General features: G+C 36.1%; 1 protein-coding gene and 2 long non-coding RNA genes across 3 annotated transcripts; all 3 read left to right on the top strand.

Moving 5' to 3' along the window:
- On the top strand, nucleotides 1-1,164 carry LOC118437009. Its single transcript, XR_004835839.1, has 2 exons — nucleotides 1-576; nucleotides 834-1,164. It is a non-coding gene; the product is annotated as an uncharacterized LOC118437009 (long non-coding RNA).
- A 2,344-nt stretch (nucleotides 1,165-3,508) lies between these two features.
- On the top strand, nucleotides 3,509-5,586 carry LOC118437041. The gene is made up of 4 exons (XM_035855809.1): nucleotides 3,509-3,529; nucleotides 3,622-4,258; nucleotides 5,255-5,391; nucleotides 5,482-5,586. The coding sequence occupies exons 1-4, from the start codon at nucleotides 3,509-3,511 to the stop codon at nucleotides 5,584-5,586; spliced, it is 900 nt and encodes a 299-aa protein (XP_035711702.1).
- A 2,240-nt stretch (nucleotides 5,587-7,826) lies between these two features.
- On the top strand, nucleotides 7,827-15,739 carry LOC110854925. The gene is made up of 6 exons (XR_002548383.2): nucleotides 7,827-8,004; nucleotides 8,127-8,180; nucleotides 8,330-8,393; nucleotides 8,498-8,609; nucleotides 8,711-8,807; nucleotides 15,647-15,739. It is a non-coding gene; the product is annotated as an uncharacterized LOC110854925 (long non-coding RNA).
- Nucleotides 15,740-17,354: the final 1,615 nt, after the last annotated feature.

The raw sequence follows: 17,354 nt of genomic DNA, 5'->3' as shown, positions 1-17,354 counted from the left end.
TCACAAATTTTGCAACAGAAATCCGCCCCGCTAAAAGCTGCCCGACACGTGTCCCATTTTTGGAATGAAATCGTCCTCTCCCTTCAAAATACGAGACTCGCGCTCTCCCTTAAGTACGAAATTTCCCCCTTTTTCGATTTCATAGACGACCGACTCGCGAAACGAATTAGCGCCAAAATTGAAATCTATCAAGAGCACGAATTACAATCCAAATTGATCCACCTTTGTGACAAGTTTTCCGACCGGGTAGAAATTTTGAAAATTATGATCAGATCCGAGAGCTCTCTACCAGCCGTTTATCAAATTTTAAAAAGTGGTTGTCCAAATTTGAAACAATTTCGAATTTTTCACACATTTGTATATTCCCATTCCGAGGAAGTTTTGTGCGTATCGCTGCAACCAAAACCGAATTTGACGCAGTTGGTGGTCAGAAGTTTGGATGCGGTGGCTCCATTTCTCACCAAATTGACGCACCTGGTTGTGCACGTGGCGCCAAATTTGCGCGAGGTCACGCTTCCCTGGGGATGCTGTCCAGAATTGGGAAACTGCAAGGATCTCGACTCCCTGACCATAGCGGTGGGTGAAAAATTCATGAACAATGAGTGATCAATTTTCTAAAAACATTTGGACGAATGAATACTGAGGGTAGTCCACATCCGTGAAAACGTTTTTCACCTTTTATATCTTTGGCGCTAGTAGAAATTTTGAATTGACATTTTTACAATTTGTTCACCTTATAGTCAGCAATATGGGTGCAAAATTTCAATTCTCTAGTGTAAAAAGCAGACCTTCAACTAACCCCACAGTAAAACAATGATGTTTTTTTGTTTCAGACATAAATTACCCGGGTAGAAGACATGGAGCAGTTGCTGATAGGCTAGAAATGCCAGGAAATAGCAAATTGTGTGAGCCCATGTCTGTAGTACACAATGCAGTTTAAATTTTGATAAAAAATAGCTGGGTAGAGTTTCAGAGTAAAAGTTATAACAGCCCCCAAACTGTCAAAATGTCGCTAATTTTTCCCAAGTACCTCCATTACACGAAATTAAACATTTGTAGTCCAAAATCTGTTTTCATTTCCATCAGTAATGTCTCCTCTAACTTCCAAAATAATAAACATAAAAACATTTCAACTATTGTGATTTATAAAATTCCATTTAACTATAAAAACAAACTTTATTGACACTTTTTTTGTACAAATCCACCTGGTATGAAATGAATTTAAAAAAATTGGGAAATTTTGAGTTAGTAAGCCACATAGATGCCAAAAATTTTCGTACCACCCACATAAAATTCCACAAACAATTCACAATTCTAGAAGGTTTTAAAAATATTCTGAAACGTAAAATTTATGCAGTTTTGGGCAGTTTTAGAATAGCACTATTTTTTCGTATGCAAATATCTCTGGCGCCATTTGGACTAGAGAATTGAAATTTTGCACCCATAATGCTGACTATAAGGTGAACAAATTGTAGAAATTTAAATTCAAAATTTCTACTAGCGCCAAAGATATTAAAGGTCAAAAACGTTTTCACGGATGTGGACTACCCTCAGTATTGCATAAATATTTATTCACATCTCAGGGAATGTATGTTACGAAATCCATCTGATAAGGCGAATTTCAGATAAAATGTACAAAACATGATTTCCGGATTGTTCCAACCCACACAGACTCCTACCCATTATTTTCTAAATCTCTCCCGAAATTATGACGGTTTCTACTAGAACTGCCAAATCCGGATACTTCGAATTCGAAAAATCCGGATTTTTCGGATTTCGAATTATCCGAAATCCGGATTTCATTTTGGACTGAATCCGGATTTCCTTAATTTAAAAACTAATTTTCATATGAACTGCAAAGATACAAATTGTTGGGAAAAGTGTAAATTAACAAACGTTTATTCATGTTATTCATCCCAGGTAGTTACTTTACTATATTCGACATCAAACTCACCTTTTTTGAAATTACACATTTTTTTAGTCCATCAACTTAAAAATATACCAAGAAACTATCATCATGATCAAAAAATTTTAAAGCATGATGAAAATTTCAAACCAGCTTAAATTTCGATTGAATATGGTAAAGAAGTATTCGAAATCTATCAAACTCATTCAAACTTCAAGGAACTTGATAATAACAATAAATAATTCAAATCCGGATTTAAATCCGGATTTGGGCCCAGACGAAACCGGATAATCCGAAATCCGGATTTGAAAATTCGGAACGGATTTGGCAGCCCTAGTTTCTACGCGCACTACATCACATTAATTGGATCCAGAAGCCCGACAACAGATTTCAAAATTATTGTTCCGTCCAAGGACTCCTGGATACATATACCGCAGGATATCTTGCGACCAGACAGACGGGTGAAGTGTTAATTGATTTTTCCAATGATTTACATCGTCCTGAGCATACGCACCACGACGCTGGAACATTAATTTTACTATAGTTCATCTATAAATTACATATCAGTAAAAGTCTCATTTTGCCCCGACCACACCCCCTGCTGGCGAGGGGGTGTGGTCGTCAATATGTCTTTACTTGTGCTACCATATGCTGAAAGCCGCATTTAAAAATATTGAACAGTTCAACAGTTGTCTTGATTTTAGTGGTTTCGATGAAACCACACCCCTCTGACTTGAAGGGGTGTGGTAGCTAGGTTAAATAATTTTTTTACGATGTAGGGTGCCATGGGGTACCATCCATGCGAAAAGAGAAAAAATAATTCCAAAAAAGGTATTGACCACACCCCCTAGAAATGTATTGCCGAAATCAATTTTCAAAAATATTGATCTATTCTGGAGATATCTTGCGGACAGGTGCCCAGTAATCTGATACATTTCCCTACCCGAAAATTTGAAACTTTCGAAATTAATTTCTCAGCTCTTTATGGCCATGGCATCAAAAGCCTCAAGGGTTAAGGTTCACTCATCCCAAAGTATCATTGGTAAAAATTTCAAGCAGATCTGTTATTAGCAACCTCGGAAGCTCCCCTCCTTAGCTTAATTAATTATTGCTTATTAATAAAATAAGCACATAACGGATTGGTTTGTAGACTGGTTGTATGTATGTATTTATGTACTGGTCAGAAAGAGCCAAAGTTCGTTCAATTTACACACGGAAAGTTTCGAGCGAGGCACTTTCTCTGATGGCACAAGGATTATAAATGACTATAAGAATAGTGTAGTAAATATTAATACCAAGGAAAAAAATATTGATACGAAAACGCAGAGAATCAGTCAGAATTGACGACATAACGGGTTGAAGTTCGTGGGTGGGGGATAATGGGTAGGAGTTTATGGGTGGGAGATAATTACGGGTAGGTATCCGTAATTATCCCCATAAACTCCTACCCATTTCCTCCTACCCGTAATTATCTCCCACCTGTAAACTCCTACCCATTAACTCCTATGATAAGAATTTACGGGTTGGGGATAATTACGGATAGGAGTTAACGGGTAGGAGTTTACGGGTGGGGGATAATTACGGGTAGGAGATAATGAGTTTATGGGTGGGGGAAAATTACAGGTAGAAGATCATGGGTATTAGGTCATGGGTGGGAGCTAAGCATATCCTACATAAAATTAATCCAATTGAATGAATGAATATATGTCCAACAGGTGGATGACATTCAACTATCTGACATCACTCGGGGGGACGATTACCTTATTGCCATTTCGCGAATGTTGAACCAACTAGCCACCCAGCTGGTCAAACTCCGCTTTTTAAGTAATGTCATCGAGTACAAAGGGAAATCTCTGTTCGGCAATTTCGATTACATACCCCCAACCAGATTCAAGTTGCCGAGAATGATGTCGAAATTACGGCTGTTTCGCAACGATCTGGTCGACATTTTTAGGTGTTCGGACGACCTCTTTGAAAGTATGTCTGCTATGGAAACTTTGCTGATTGGGGATATAAATCGACATCCAAGATTTGTAAATAAAATTTTGCGAAATGTTTGTTCCGCGAAAATGATTTGGCCAACCTTGCGGAATTTGCGGATTGTCGAGTTGCACGATCCCCAACTCTTGGAGGGATTGCAGGAGGCGTTTCCTAACTTGGTGAAGCTCACGGTGGACACACGGCACGCTGCGGACTTTCGCAGGTTAAACACCACGATGAAGTTGCCTTTCGTTCTACCGGCCTGTTTGGGATGGGAAGGGTTGAAACATTTGAATTTGGCGCTGCCAAGGTATCCAGAGAAGATTGTGGATGTTATCAAGATTCTTTTGGATTGCAAGGACTTGCTTACCCGTGAGTGTCAAATTTGTCAATTAGTAATTGTCAGGTTGTAACAAATTAAAATTTGCATACAAATAGTGTCAATTCACGACTTTAATGTCTTCAGTATTTCGTATCGCACCTGATTTACTTAGCAAACTTACGAATATCAGCAAATATTTGTGTCGTGAGAAGATTGGAAAAATATGACTCGGCAAATCTCGTAAATCTACAATAAACACATTTTTTGATATTATTTCCATGGATTGCTGCCTATTGTGAGCAGGGTTCGCTACCCCGGGTTTTTGTGGGTTGGGGTTTTTGGGGTTTTTGTGGGTTTTTCCGGCGTTTTTGTAAGATTTTGGGGATTATAAGATTATAAATTAGATTAGATTAGATTAGATTGTAAGATTATAAAATCCCTTAAATTACAACTTAAGTTAATGAGAATTAAATTTTCGGATTCAGCAGGAAAGTTTGAACATTTTATGTGCGACTTGAATTTTCAAGTATCATTACATATTCCTGGTTTATTATTGGGTTTACATGTTAAGCATTGCATTTTGACTTACAAATCCAAGTCAATGAAAACACATCAAATTTCATGCTGAGTACGAATATTGAATTAATTTTACTCTAACATATAATTTTAGGAATTTGGTCGTAACCCCGCCCCATAATCTGCAAAAACCCACAAAAACCCAAAAACCCACAAAAACCCCAAAAACCCCGGAAAAACCCACGGGGTTGGGGTTTTCTAGAAAAACCCCGGGGTTTTCCGAACCCTGATTGTGAGGATGACATTGCGAAATAATTTTACGAAATAGTTAAGAACATGTAGAATTACTGAGTAAATTTGCAAAAAGATATCTCACGGTTTTCTACCAAAATTTTTACGAAATCTCGCAAATCTGGGCAAGTTACAGAATAAATTCATATGCTGCTATGCTAAATTTGCGGGATATGCGAAGGTTGACATTATATTTAATTTTTCTACACTGATTTTTTTTGTGTCAACCTTCATTTCAGAGCTCAAAACGTTTCAAATTACGAAGTACGAGTCGTGTTCCGTGTATTCTGATCTAACAGAAGGCGAGCTCGATCTGTTCAAGGAACTTCTCAGCGCAATGAATGGAATGGAGGAGGTCGAACTTTGCCAGTTTTACGTGAGTTTTCATGTTATGATATCAGCATTAATTTAATTAATGCCAAATTAATCATTTATAAATTTTAATCATATTTGTAATTTTCTTCAGTTGAGCCAAAGGACAGTGAAAACTATGCTCGCTTTCATGAAGACGAACAAAATCTCCAGAATTAGAATAATTCAGGACGGAAAAATATTGCATGACATCGATTAATTGCAAATTGAATATTAACAAAATTTCCTCGAAATTCGGAATTAATTCCGACTTAATTAAGATTAATTTCTCGGAGAAAGATGAACCTCGAAAAACTAAAAAGTTATATCCCTCTTTACGTAAAATAATATTAGGTTTTTACGGGCTGTCGTAAAAGATTTTGCAAATTTCGAAGTGGACTCTGTCCCTTATTCGGGCTGAATGAAGTGTGTGCCGTATGTAGGTTTTATGGGCAAAATATCTTGCCAAAACATTTTTGTTTTCAGGATTTGTGTAACTATAGTTTTTTTGTATTACACAGCTTACTACCATAAATTTTAACATATATGTAGCTAAAATAAATATATTATAATTTCGAAAAGTCCTTCCCGTCAAATTTTCCGTGCCATTCCTGCACTTTGTAAGTTTACTTTTAGGTTACCATCGTAACCCCGTTTTTGAGAGTGTACTTCTGTACGAGCTCGTACGACCCAATCGTGTCAGTGCATAAGGTTTAATTTTACTAGAATTCAAAAATAATTGATTATTTGAAAACTTGAGAACATTTTTAGTCACATGTTCTAAAGATTTATTGCGTAACTAAAAGTGAGTTATTACACTCTAAGAAATTTTATTACCAGGCGGTGAACATAAATGACTCTACCGTGCTGGTAGATACTGCTATTACTGCGCAGTAACAACCCAGTTTTGGCACTAGACTAGATACTGCCTTGCCGTGGTGGAGGACGAATTGAGACTCTCAACCTAAACAGGCTGGTAGTCTTTGCTACCTCTTGGTGGAAGAAACGGTAATAGATCGTTACCATACTCCCGCTGATTGTAATACCTAATTTTAACACCAGGCGGTAATACGCGGTATTAAGAATTTATTACCAGATTTTTTAGAGTGCATGTACTTGTATAAATATGTATTTACTGATGCATAACGTGTAATAAACCTAAAAATATATGTAAAGTAAAAAAAATTCTAAATTAAGTATGTTATAAACATTTATGTATATTAGTAACAATGCCATTTACAAAGTAAGTTTAATCTTGACTATAATGATAAATACTGAAACACCTACAAATTATTGGTATAGTTACTTATCTATGTGAAAATTATTTGTTTATTACATACATATTTTCATGCATATGCATGTATTTCTGTAATTAGGATAAAATATAAAAACAAAATAACAACACAAAAGAAAAACGAAATGCCAAATTCAATTGGAAATACCATTACCATTTTACGATTACCAAAGAGACAATGTATAGAAATTTTTGTGCAAAATGGAAATAAACTGCAAAGGATGGTCTTCTCTTGCGCTAGGAATCCAAGCAGAAATGCATTAAATGGTCCTAGAAATGCGTAATCCTGTAATGGGTGGATGTACATATAGATGTATAATAAATGATCTGTTTGTGTGTTCATGTACGAATGAGCTAAGCCTGTTTGCATATACATTAACTGTGATTCATAAATTTACTGTATCTATGTACCTTACAATAAATTAGTGGTGAATTGTGAACATATAGTTTCGGTTCAAGCTGTACATCCGGTTAAGCCACGAATACGACATATGTACATATGTACATATAAAGTTGCAAGAGATTTTAACATTTTCTACTTGTCAAATTCTACATACATGCATATGTATCAAGTTTTATTGCATTTTATTGTTTTATTTTATTCCTAATGCACAGTTCAATACACTCTAATCAAAAACGAGCAAAACTTACTCAAGGTTGGATAAAAAATGGGATGACACAACCAAAACACAAAATTTAGCCAACACTGTGCAGAATTTGTTAAACGTTGGGCCAATTCTGTGGATCAACAAAAATTCAGACAACGTACCTAAAACCAAAAGACTACTGCATTCTGAATGTTATTTTAAGCATTTAGGGGCGCAGTCCTTTCTTGTACCCCGTCAAAAAGCATGCGAGTAAACCGGTAAGCCCAGGTGCGTGCATAAAGAGTGTCACCAAGAAATATGACTAGCGACGCTGTTTGACAGTATCACGAGGTAACTTAACGGGCGTGAGATACCATAACGATGGAGCAATTAAAACCAAAACTAAAATAATGTCGTTATTAGTGAAATGGCCCCTTTACGGACAAAGAGAACCACGCACGGACAAAGCTTTTGGTGTAGATTGTACTTAAATATGCACATCATGCTTGCGTTAACGGTTCGTTTAATGCTAAATTTGTACCCAACTCTACTTTTACTTTTAGTTATGTAAATCTTTACTGGAAAAAACGGCCATTTATTCCATGTCCTTACTTTTGTCGTGACATATGCAACAACTCATTTCCTGGTTGAAAATGTGAAGTTATTACAAATTGAGCCAAGGTGGGAGGTGTGAGGTGGGGCTGGTTCACTGGTAGAAGGTAGAGTAGAGAAACCAGGGTTAACCTAATTTTTTGTGGTAAGAAGTTATGAATTTATTCATAAAAATTTGGTGAATATTTAATTATACCTACATATATCTTTTTGCAACGATAGTTATCGTAATATATTTAATTTTTGAAATGTTTTGGGTTAATTTAGGTCGTTGCGAAGTGAAATTGTGAAATGTCAAATGTCAAATTTGGGCTTTAGAAGGTACACAATTTTGGACTCCAAAATTCTGCTCCAAAGTTTGGAGCAGAAATGAATTTGTTATTTATTTGAATACAGAATCATGCACATATTTAGTTGTAATATCTTGACATGTGTAATTTTAGAATGTTTTTCTCCAATGATTTATATAGGCAGCTGCTGAGCAGACTTGTGAACTTGGTACAACTCGGGTTCGGAAATTAATTGAAATTGCAGGTACGTAGATTTGAGAGGAAATTAATTCGTGTACAATTTTGCGATCTAAATTTGCAATGATCGAGTTTTTAATGTCGACAAATTTATGGTTTTATTGTTACAAGATTTTCCACCTATTTTTATTGGAAAGATTACCACCAATGATTTACACGTTCCTAAATTTGGCTTCATGTCGGACACCAGATTAAATCTTTGGTTCATGGGCTATTTATTACGGTAAGAGGATATATTTACATAAGCTAAAAATATTTTGTGAAGTTAAAAAAATATTTCGTGGCTATAATTTCGAAAATGATGAGTAATTTTGTTGTTTCTAGATTGAAATTGTAATTGAAAAAGTCATTTCTACCCAGACGACGAATGAAGAACAGTTCTAGGCGACCAAACAGGACAACTTGCACGGGGAAATAGTTTGTACGGATATTATCTAGTTCTAATTATTCAGTTGAATTATAGCATCCTTTTGCCTATGTTTTTGCATATTCTTCTTTCCTTAAAAGCAAATAGAAACGATAACACGAAAGATATAAATTTATGTATCACACCATGATAGATAAACAATTGAATAGGAAATTTTGGGAATATCTTGTGTTCGTAAAGAACTTTACAAAATATAGGGTAACCTTGCATTCATTTTATGTAAAAGCGTGGTTTAAAAATTCTTGGGTGCTTTTATACTCGATCAAGAATTTTGCAACCTTTACGTTACGAGATTTACCTTCTTTTCTAATTTTTCTCTAAGAATTTCAATGCCGCACTAAACCATCGAAATGGAGTTTAGTTAAACATGTGTACACAAATTTCTTCTTCACAGTAGTACTAAACTTCTATAAATAACAAAAGTATCTGTAGGTTTCGTTTTAAACCTAATTTAAAAGTAAAATCATTTAATTGAAATGCACATTTACGTTACACGAGTAATCATGCTTACCTAGGGTTGGGTCACCTAAGCTTACCTACATAGGTACAAAAATTATCTAAATTATCTACTAATTGTCATTAATTATAAAAAGAGTCATTGTAGATTTACATAAATTAATTAAAGTTGTAACACACTAGTAGTGTTTGCAAACTTTATAAATATGTATATATGGAGCTTGTTGCTTGAACGGATTTGCCGGAATTGAGGATCATAGTTCTGCTGTCTTGTCCTGGGTGATGCACATGCCCAAAAACTGATTGAGTGGTGATTTCGAAAGCAGTTCTGAAAGAAAGATGATCTAAAACTTGATTTATTACTTCTTTGCTGCTTGAAGTAATTAGGTCATCGCACACTGGTCCGGATTGCTTTATTTGTTTGCCAAAACCTCTAGCTCTCGAACCATTCCATTTTGTCTAATTCTGCCTTCGGGAATCGAGATATCAAATTCCAAGGGGCATGAGTAAAGCAACTTTAATTGACCACCACCCCCTCTTGGGGGTGTGGTCACAGGTCAATATTTATTTTCTCGCATTACCCCGTCAAGTGGGGTCTCATTTGAAAGGTCTAATCAAGCTCTAAACAACTACGACCATTATTGGAACATTATCGGCACACCCACTGCCAGGAGGTGTGGTCGAAATCCGAACTTGAAAGTTTTGTTTCGATAATTTTGAAGATGTATTATCATGAAATGACAATATTCTATAGTTTTATGAAGCATTTTTGCCCTCTAACTTAATTAACAAAAGAAATAGGACCAAAATTAAAAATTTCGTCATGCCTCCTCAGGGGGTCACTAATTCCTAAAATTCCCCCCACTCGAAATGAATTTTTTGGAGGGGTTTGTTTTATCATATTTCCTTCCCCAAGGAGTGGGCAAGATATTTTGAAGCGATTGTGTTATTTGGAACACTCGAAAATTTCATACGTGACAATGATTGGAGCACTCCAGATATTTTGCTTTTGGCAATTTGCAATTACATAAATTCAAATCTCTCTGGCTATTTGTAATGGTGGCAGCTGGTGGCAGCAGTTTTTGTAGATGAGATATGAGGGATTAATAATACATTCACGGTTCCTCAGAAAAGCACAGGAATAGACAGGATTTTCAACTTGAAGTTATTCCCATTTAGCCCAATGTTATGAGCCAAGTTTAGACACACGCCACGCCATAACCACTTGAATAATTCAAATGAAATTTTCCAAAATTGAACATCTATGTCAAAGGTACTGAAGACAGTACTTTGTTTTCGAATCGGTGAGCATAGGTTTTGGCCAACAAATTCAATATTCCGGACCAGCGTGCATCGTCAACGTAATCCAATAGGAATACACTAGTTATGAAGCTTTTGCTAATGTAAACGGAAGAATCACTTGTAACTTGGGACAAATTAAAGCTTGCAGCCTCGGGGACATAACCGTGCCTTTAGTCAATAGTTTTGTCTGCATTCATCTTAATTGGATAAACCCATTTTCCATCCAAGGTTCGAACGCCTTTAGGTTTCTTTACTATTTTGAAGGTTTTGTTTTTCAGTAAACTTTAAAATTCTGGATTCATGGTATCCATCCATTCCTTCTTTTGTCGGGACCATTGCTTCTGGTAATGATTTGGGTTCCTCTTTGAAAGCAGTATTAGGTGCATATGTAATATTGGAGGCGTTCTGGTGATTTCAGTTTGGTGCGATCCCGCAAGGCATGTGAATGCGAAGGCTGCTGCGGATTTATTTGTTGTGCATTATCTGCTTGTGGGGCGGGCCCATGCTCTTCTTCCTCTGTTGCTTCTGCTGGGGGTGGTTAGGTTAGGCTAACCTAACCTCACCTCATCCTCGACAGTGTTCTTCTCGTCACCTATACGTAGCTACAGAAGCATCAGCCTGTAATGCACACTGTAATTGTTGTTGTGGTGTTAGCTTTTATATTCTTCTCGTTTTTGCTCACTGCATAATTAAGCGAAAAATTAGATGTACGGCGGAATTTTTGAGTGGTATTTGAATCGTCTTCGCCGAAGCTTTTATAGTCGTCCGCCTGAGTGCAGTCTTTGTGATTTGCATCCCATAATGCTTTGCACTGTGTAAAGTTAAATATTTTTAGACAAAATTCTCCAAAGCTATTAGATCCTGTCCGAGTACTAACAGAAGGGCAAAAATTAGTACTTCGAGGAACGTGTGAGACGATTCCCGAGACGGTTTATCTATTCGGGCACCACACATAGGTATTCAAGAGGTGTTTCTGCGGGGATCTGGTTTTTATTGGCTTGGTTCGTGGGTGCCTGTGTCAGAGGGCAATTTCGCATGTGGAATTTGGTCCTGCTGTGACTTCTTGCCTAAATTCACAAAATTCCATAAAATAAAATCACAAAACCGACAGTTAAGGGTTGATTCATAAATCGTGGCACAGTTTTGCCTTTACCTCCAGATTTAACAAAGATTCAAATTTTTGTGTATGACTTGTTTCATATGATAGCCCAACCGATGTAGTATTAGGGTTTTAGTTCAAAAAGGCTGGTAAATAAACAAGAACATCGTCAGACAAAAAGAAAAACAAGTCCTACCAAATCTCTTGGTGTACTTTTACAATAACGCGGCGAAAAGTTTGCACCGAGCAATTTGTTATTGCTACAAGTCGTAAGGATATGAAATATGAAGTTAATGTATTTCCCAAAGTCAAATTCGCAAAAACTGACAGATTTGGTTAGCCTTGGACGAAAATGGAGCAATTGCAAAGCCCTCAATTTGGATTGGACCATGACCCCGTGTCTTTATTTATCAAATTGTATCAAACACCGATTAATTCCTTACATAAATGGTGATCAGGAGACTCAGTCAGATTTTGGTTATATGAAGCCACCTGCCATTACGGTTGAATTATTACCGACCACCTCAACGATAAAAAAATTTGGTTTCTGGCAAACTTGGAACATGCCAACAATTTTCTCCAGACAAGTGGGATTGAAAAATTTTAGGCTTGATGCGAAAGAGAACATTCATGACGACCGAAAGTGACGAAAATCCTGCTTTGAATTCGACTCGTCATGAGTCAAACCTGAAGATTGTGCGGAGAAAGTCAGGAAAAGCAGAAATCAACAGGATTGGAGAAACCTGTGAGAAATTTCTTCTAGAGGGTCGACGGGACCAAAGTGATTTTGGTCAATGTTGTGCATCGCATTTGTAACAATTATTAACAAAGTTGTTAGCATTTAAACTTATTGTTTAGTAATGAACGCCTTTTCAAATCGTGCCACGATTTATGAATCAATCCTTATTTTCTTCCCCGACTTGGTTAAATTTTTATTGTTTCAGTCACGATTGTTGCACTGTGAATAATGTTGCAAATTTGCAGCTGGAGAATTGTATTTATATGGGTTTAAGGAGTAAGTAAATTCCTGCTGAATAAAATAGCATTTGGCACAGGAAAATCTAACTCGCATTTGAGGAATCTGTAATTGGCAGAACTTGCTGATCTGTGCCAAATTGCTAGCTAACTAGGCAATTTTGGGCCGTTTGTTTTCTTTCGCGTTTCTGTGTTTTAGCATACCCATGGATAAACTCCAAACTTTTTTTTTCATTGTATTTATTTCTAAACGCAATTCAAGATTTTTAAAGACCACACTTTTAGCAAAGTCATGAAGAATTTGGGAAAATAGTTGTGCAAAAAGATTAATCAACCAGGTTAGTAAGATTTACCATCCTCTTACATATTTACCCAAGGTTGGACACACTTACAAAACTTTGTAGAAATTTTATCCAATTTTTTAAGAGTGCAAAGTAAGTGAAAGACATTTATCTGCTCACTTGTGACTTGCGGGTAGAAAGTCACAAGATAAAAACGAATTTAAAAGAAAAGTGCATATAGAAATCAAATCATGTATGCGACTAGACCAGATACAAATTGAACTGGAAACGTGACATTTTCCAAACTGGGTAACGCTTCATCAAACCCCTCATCAAAACTAGTCTCTATATGTGACTCTTTCTCTACAATTTAGTGGTTATTTAGTATGTACATAGCTAGCCTTGTAAATTACAATCTTTCAAAATACTTTTAATAAATTTACGCCATTAAGGTACTTGGCTTTACAAATTGGCTAAATCACCTTTAGCTTTGCAAAATACGTCATTTTGAGTATACATGGTATGATTAACATGAAGTGTATGTACAAAACTACTTATTAATTTAGCATGTTAGTTCGGTATAACCCAAGAACAAAGGGTTTTTCAAAGATTTTTGGTGATTTTATATTAACTCCACGAATGATAAAGAGGTAGCCGCTGGCAACTTGGCAGGATATTGAGATTTTCAACTGTTTAGTATGCTATGGTGTAGTGATATTACGCTTGTAATACCTTTGATAAAATTGTAACTTTACAAAGGATTATTTCGAATACGAATATTGTCTTTCGATGAATTGCTGGAATACTTAAAAAAATCAGTTATGTCTGTGTAACTTGATTTTCCAAGTTTACTTTCCTACAACAAATTAACTTATGGTGAGTATTTGAAATTTCAATAAATACGAATTTCCTGTAAATAATTTAGATTCTATTTCCTACCGGGTTGAATACTTAATGCATAGTCCACCGGGTTAGGGAATTTAGTGAAAGTGTAATATTTGAATTAAATTTTTTCGTGATTTACATACACTCGGTGGAACTGCTGATCATCCTCACCTAGTGCGCTCGGTTCCAATGGTCACCGAAAGGGGGACGGCCGACCAATACCAATCAAAATGGCATGAAATGTGCAGAAATATGTTATCAATCAGTCTATTCATCAACAACTTGTAGAAAGTTATCTAGATGCATTTTATACGACATTAACATGGAGAAATTCATAAACGGGCTCGCAACTACTGCTCATCCGCTTAAAGCAAATTCCATTTATTTTTAGATTTACCAACTTAATTTTACAATTAGTAGTTTGTGTGACCACCCTTGGCCATCAGGACTGCATTGACTCGATTTGGCATCGATTCCACTAATTTCGCTGTTGTTTCCTTCTGGATGTTGTTCCATTCTTCGTCCACAATTGAAATTAAATTTGTTCTGGAAGTCGGGTTCCTTTCAGCAACTTTTTTCTTCAAAATTGACCATAAATGTTCAATTGGATTTAAATCCGGGCTCTGTGGCGGCCATTTCATTACGTTTACCCGTTTTGTTTGCAGCCAATTCGTGACCAATTTGGACGTATGTTTGGGGTCCCCGTCTTGTTGGAAGACAAAATTCTTCCCTAGTCGCAGGCTGTTCCGAGATTTCATCAAATTTCGGTCCAAAATCCCTTGGTACACTTCTTTCGTCATAATTCCTTCAATTACTTCCATGGTTCCCACGCCTTTCCACGACATTGCACCCCAAACCATAATGGACCCACCACCATGCTTCACGGTCTTCTTGGTACAGTTACTCTTGACTCGTTCTCCTGGTTTTCTCCAGACAAAAACTTTGCCATCTGATCCAAATATGTTTATTTTGGTTTCGTCACTCGAAAGAACTTTTTTCCAATCGGATACGGACCACGTGGAGTGACTCTTCGCCCAATCCAAACGCTTCTTAATTTGGGGCTTTGTCAGCAGTGGCTTTTTGGTTGCGACTCGGCCTTTAAACCCCATATTTCGGATCCGATTTCGAATAGTGGAATCAGAAATCTTCGTACCAAACTGCTGAGCCAATTCCACATTGATTTTTCGGGCAGATAAGAAGCGATTGGAATTTGCTTTCTTCTGGATAAGTCGGTCGACTCGAGGAGTGGTAACACGACGGCGGCTATTTCCCTTCAAATCAGTAATTGTATGGTATTTCTTCCATTTCGACAGCATGGATTTGATGGTGGGAATCTTCACTTTCGTCTTGTTGCTGATTGCTGTAGGTTTCAATCCTCTCTCGTGGTAACTTATCACCAATTTCCTAATGTCGTGCGACAAGTGTTTTCCAGGCATTTTCAGCTCTGAAAAACCAAAATGACAATGAATAAAATGGTCTTCATTACTTGAATTAATAGTAATCAAGATGCACTTACCCGCATAAAAAAATGATAAATCAAGAAAATTGTTTCCACTCGAAAATTGTGTTTTTGTTGTGGCGGATGAAGACTAGTTGCGAGCCCGCTTGTGTCTTACTCTATGCTCATTCCGTGTAAAATGAGTGCAGTTAACTTTTTGGAAGTTTTTGCTTAATTGACTGATTTAGTACATATTTCTGCACGTCTGATGCTTTTTTGACATATATTGGTCGGCTATGCCCCTTTCGGTGACCATTGGAACCGAGCGCACTAGGTGAGGATGATCAGCAGTTCCACTCAGTGTATGTGTATATCTGATAAATTTATCTTCACGTAGTTACATATGTATGCTGATAATGTCTAACAATGTATAATTTGTTGATTAATTGTTTGATTTGAATAGTTGCAATAATAAAAATTGAAACATCCATAAATTTGTGCTATCCTTATTATCTGTACTTGGAGATACACATGGAAATTATTTATTACACGTGCATATTTTCTCATATAAATGTTCGAAAATATGGATTTACATAATTTACTTAATTTAGAATTCAGAGTGTATGCGCATTGTAAGTATATACATTTTTATCTTTTAAAATTTGTAACATGTTTTATAAGAGTGCACATTAACTCACATAACTGAATTTGTTTTCTTAATTTTATATCCATAATTGAAACCACGCTTCCTCCGAAGACATGCAGTATAAATACATATGTATTCCCGTCCCGCTACAAAAAATATGGCGGCTCTACAACATATCATTCTCCTGCTACTGCGACCTCTATTTGTAGACTGTATGTACATACAAATCGTATTGTGCGAAATTGACAGGTTTATACTGTTTAAATGGGTGCAGTGCGGGCTACGAAACTGAGCAGGATTTCCCATCATCTGCTCCCTTTTAATTTAAAATTTGTTAAATATTTAATTATTCTGCTACCAAATTACAAATAAAGTACTTCTAACAATACGATGACGCCAGTGGTCTCGCTCCGATTTTGACGAAACAACGATAATTATGTAACCTTACAGAAATAATTGAACACGTGTTTCGGGATTTTTCATAATGCTCAGCTTAAACGAAATTATGACGTGATCCGTGAGCGAGGATTTCCATTTCTACCGTAACGTCCGTAACATTTTTCTCGTGATGGAGAAAAATCCAGATTCATGCTTAGCGATTCCATCATAATTTCGTTTAAACTTAAAATGCGTGGGCATGAAGTGGCTTTCTCCCGATTTAAAACAAATTTTGAAAATTTTGAAAATTTTGAAAATTTTGAAAATTTTGAAAATGCAACAAACTAGAGATTTCCAAAAATTAAATTTTTTGAAAACCAGATTTTCCTTAAGTTACTCAATGTAATTCTGTGCAAAAATCTTTATGCATTTTTGAAACCGGATAAAAATTTGAAAATTTACTTTTTGCTTAAAATTTATTCCAAAATTCAGCAACAAGCGAAATAACCCTAACCGTATTTTTATTTTTTCATGAAGACGCGAGATTTCGGTTGTAGCGGAAATTGAGTCAATTAAGAAAATTCTTTTTGAGTAAATTAAGAAAAATCTGGTTTTCAAAAATTTTGATTTTTCGAAATTTCATGTATGTTGAATTTTCAAAATTTTCAAAATTTGTTTGAAATCGGTAGAAAACCACTTCATGCCCACGCATTTTAAGTTTAAACGAAATTATGATGGGATCGCTACCGATAAGCGTGAATCTGGATTTTTCTCCCTCACGAGAAAAATGTTACGGACGTTACGGTAGAAATGGAAATTCTCGCTCACGGATCACGTCATAATTTCGTTTAAGCTGAGCATTATGAAAAATCCCGAAACACGTGTTCAATTATTTGTGTAAGGTTACATAATTATCATTGTTTCGTCAAAATCGGAACGAGACCGCTGGCGTCATCGCATTGTAAGTATAAAATAACCCAATTTGCGATCTATCAAATAAAATCCATTCTTAGTAAAAAAAACTACCTCCTGGTTTTCAAGTTATAATTTCCAAAATCGAATGCAAATAGATACTAGAAAA

The sequence above is a fragment of the Folsomia candida genome, unplaced genomic scaffold (genome assembly GCF_002217175.1).
Source record: "Folsomia candida strain VU population unplaced genomic scaffold, ASM221717v1 Fcan01_Sc011, whole genome shotgun sequence".
NCBI lineage: Eukaryota > Metazoa > Arthropoda > Collembola > Entomobryomorpha > Isotomidae > Folsomia > Folsomia candida.
Note: the sequence above shows the minus strand (reverse complement) of the source record. Positions and strands in the feature narration are given on the sequence as shown.

Bases quoted from the DNA above. Each gene is read 5' to 3' on its own strand.
- LOC118437041 (XM_035855809.1), top strand. From the start codon at position 3,509: ATGGGTGGGGGAAAATTACAG. The intron at 3,530-3,621 runs GTAGAAGATCAT...TATGTCCAACAG, and splicing joins TGGGTGGGGGAAAATTACAG to GTGGATGACATTCAACTATC. The intron at 5,392-5,481 runs GTGAGTTTTCAT...AATTTTCTTCAG, and splicing joins TCGAACTTTGCCAGTTTTAC to TTGAGCCAAAGGACAGTGAA.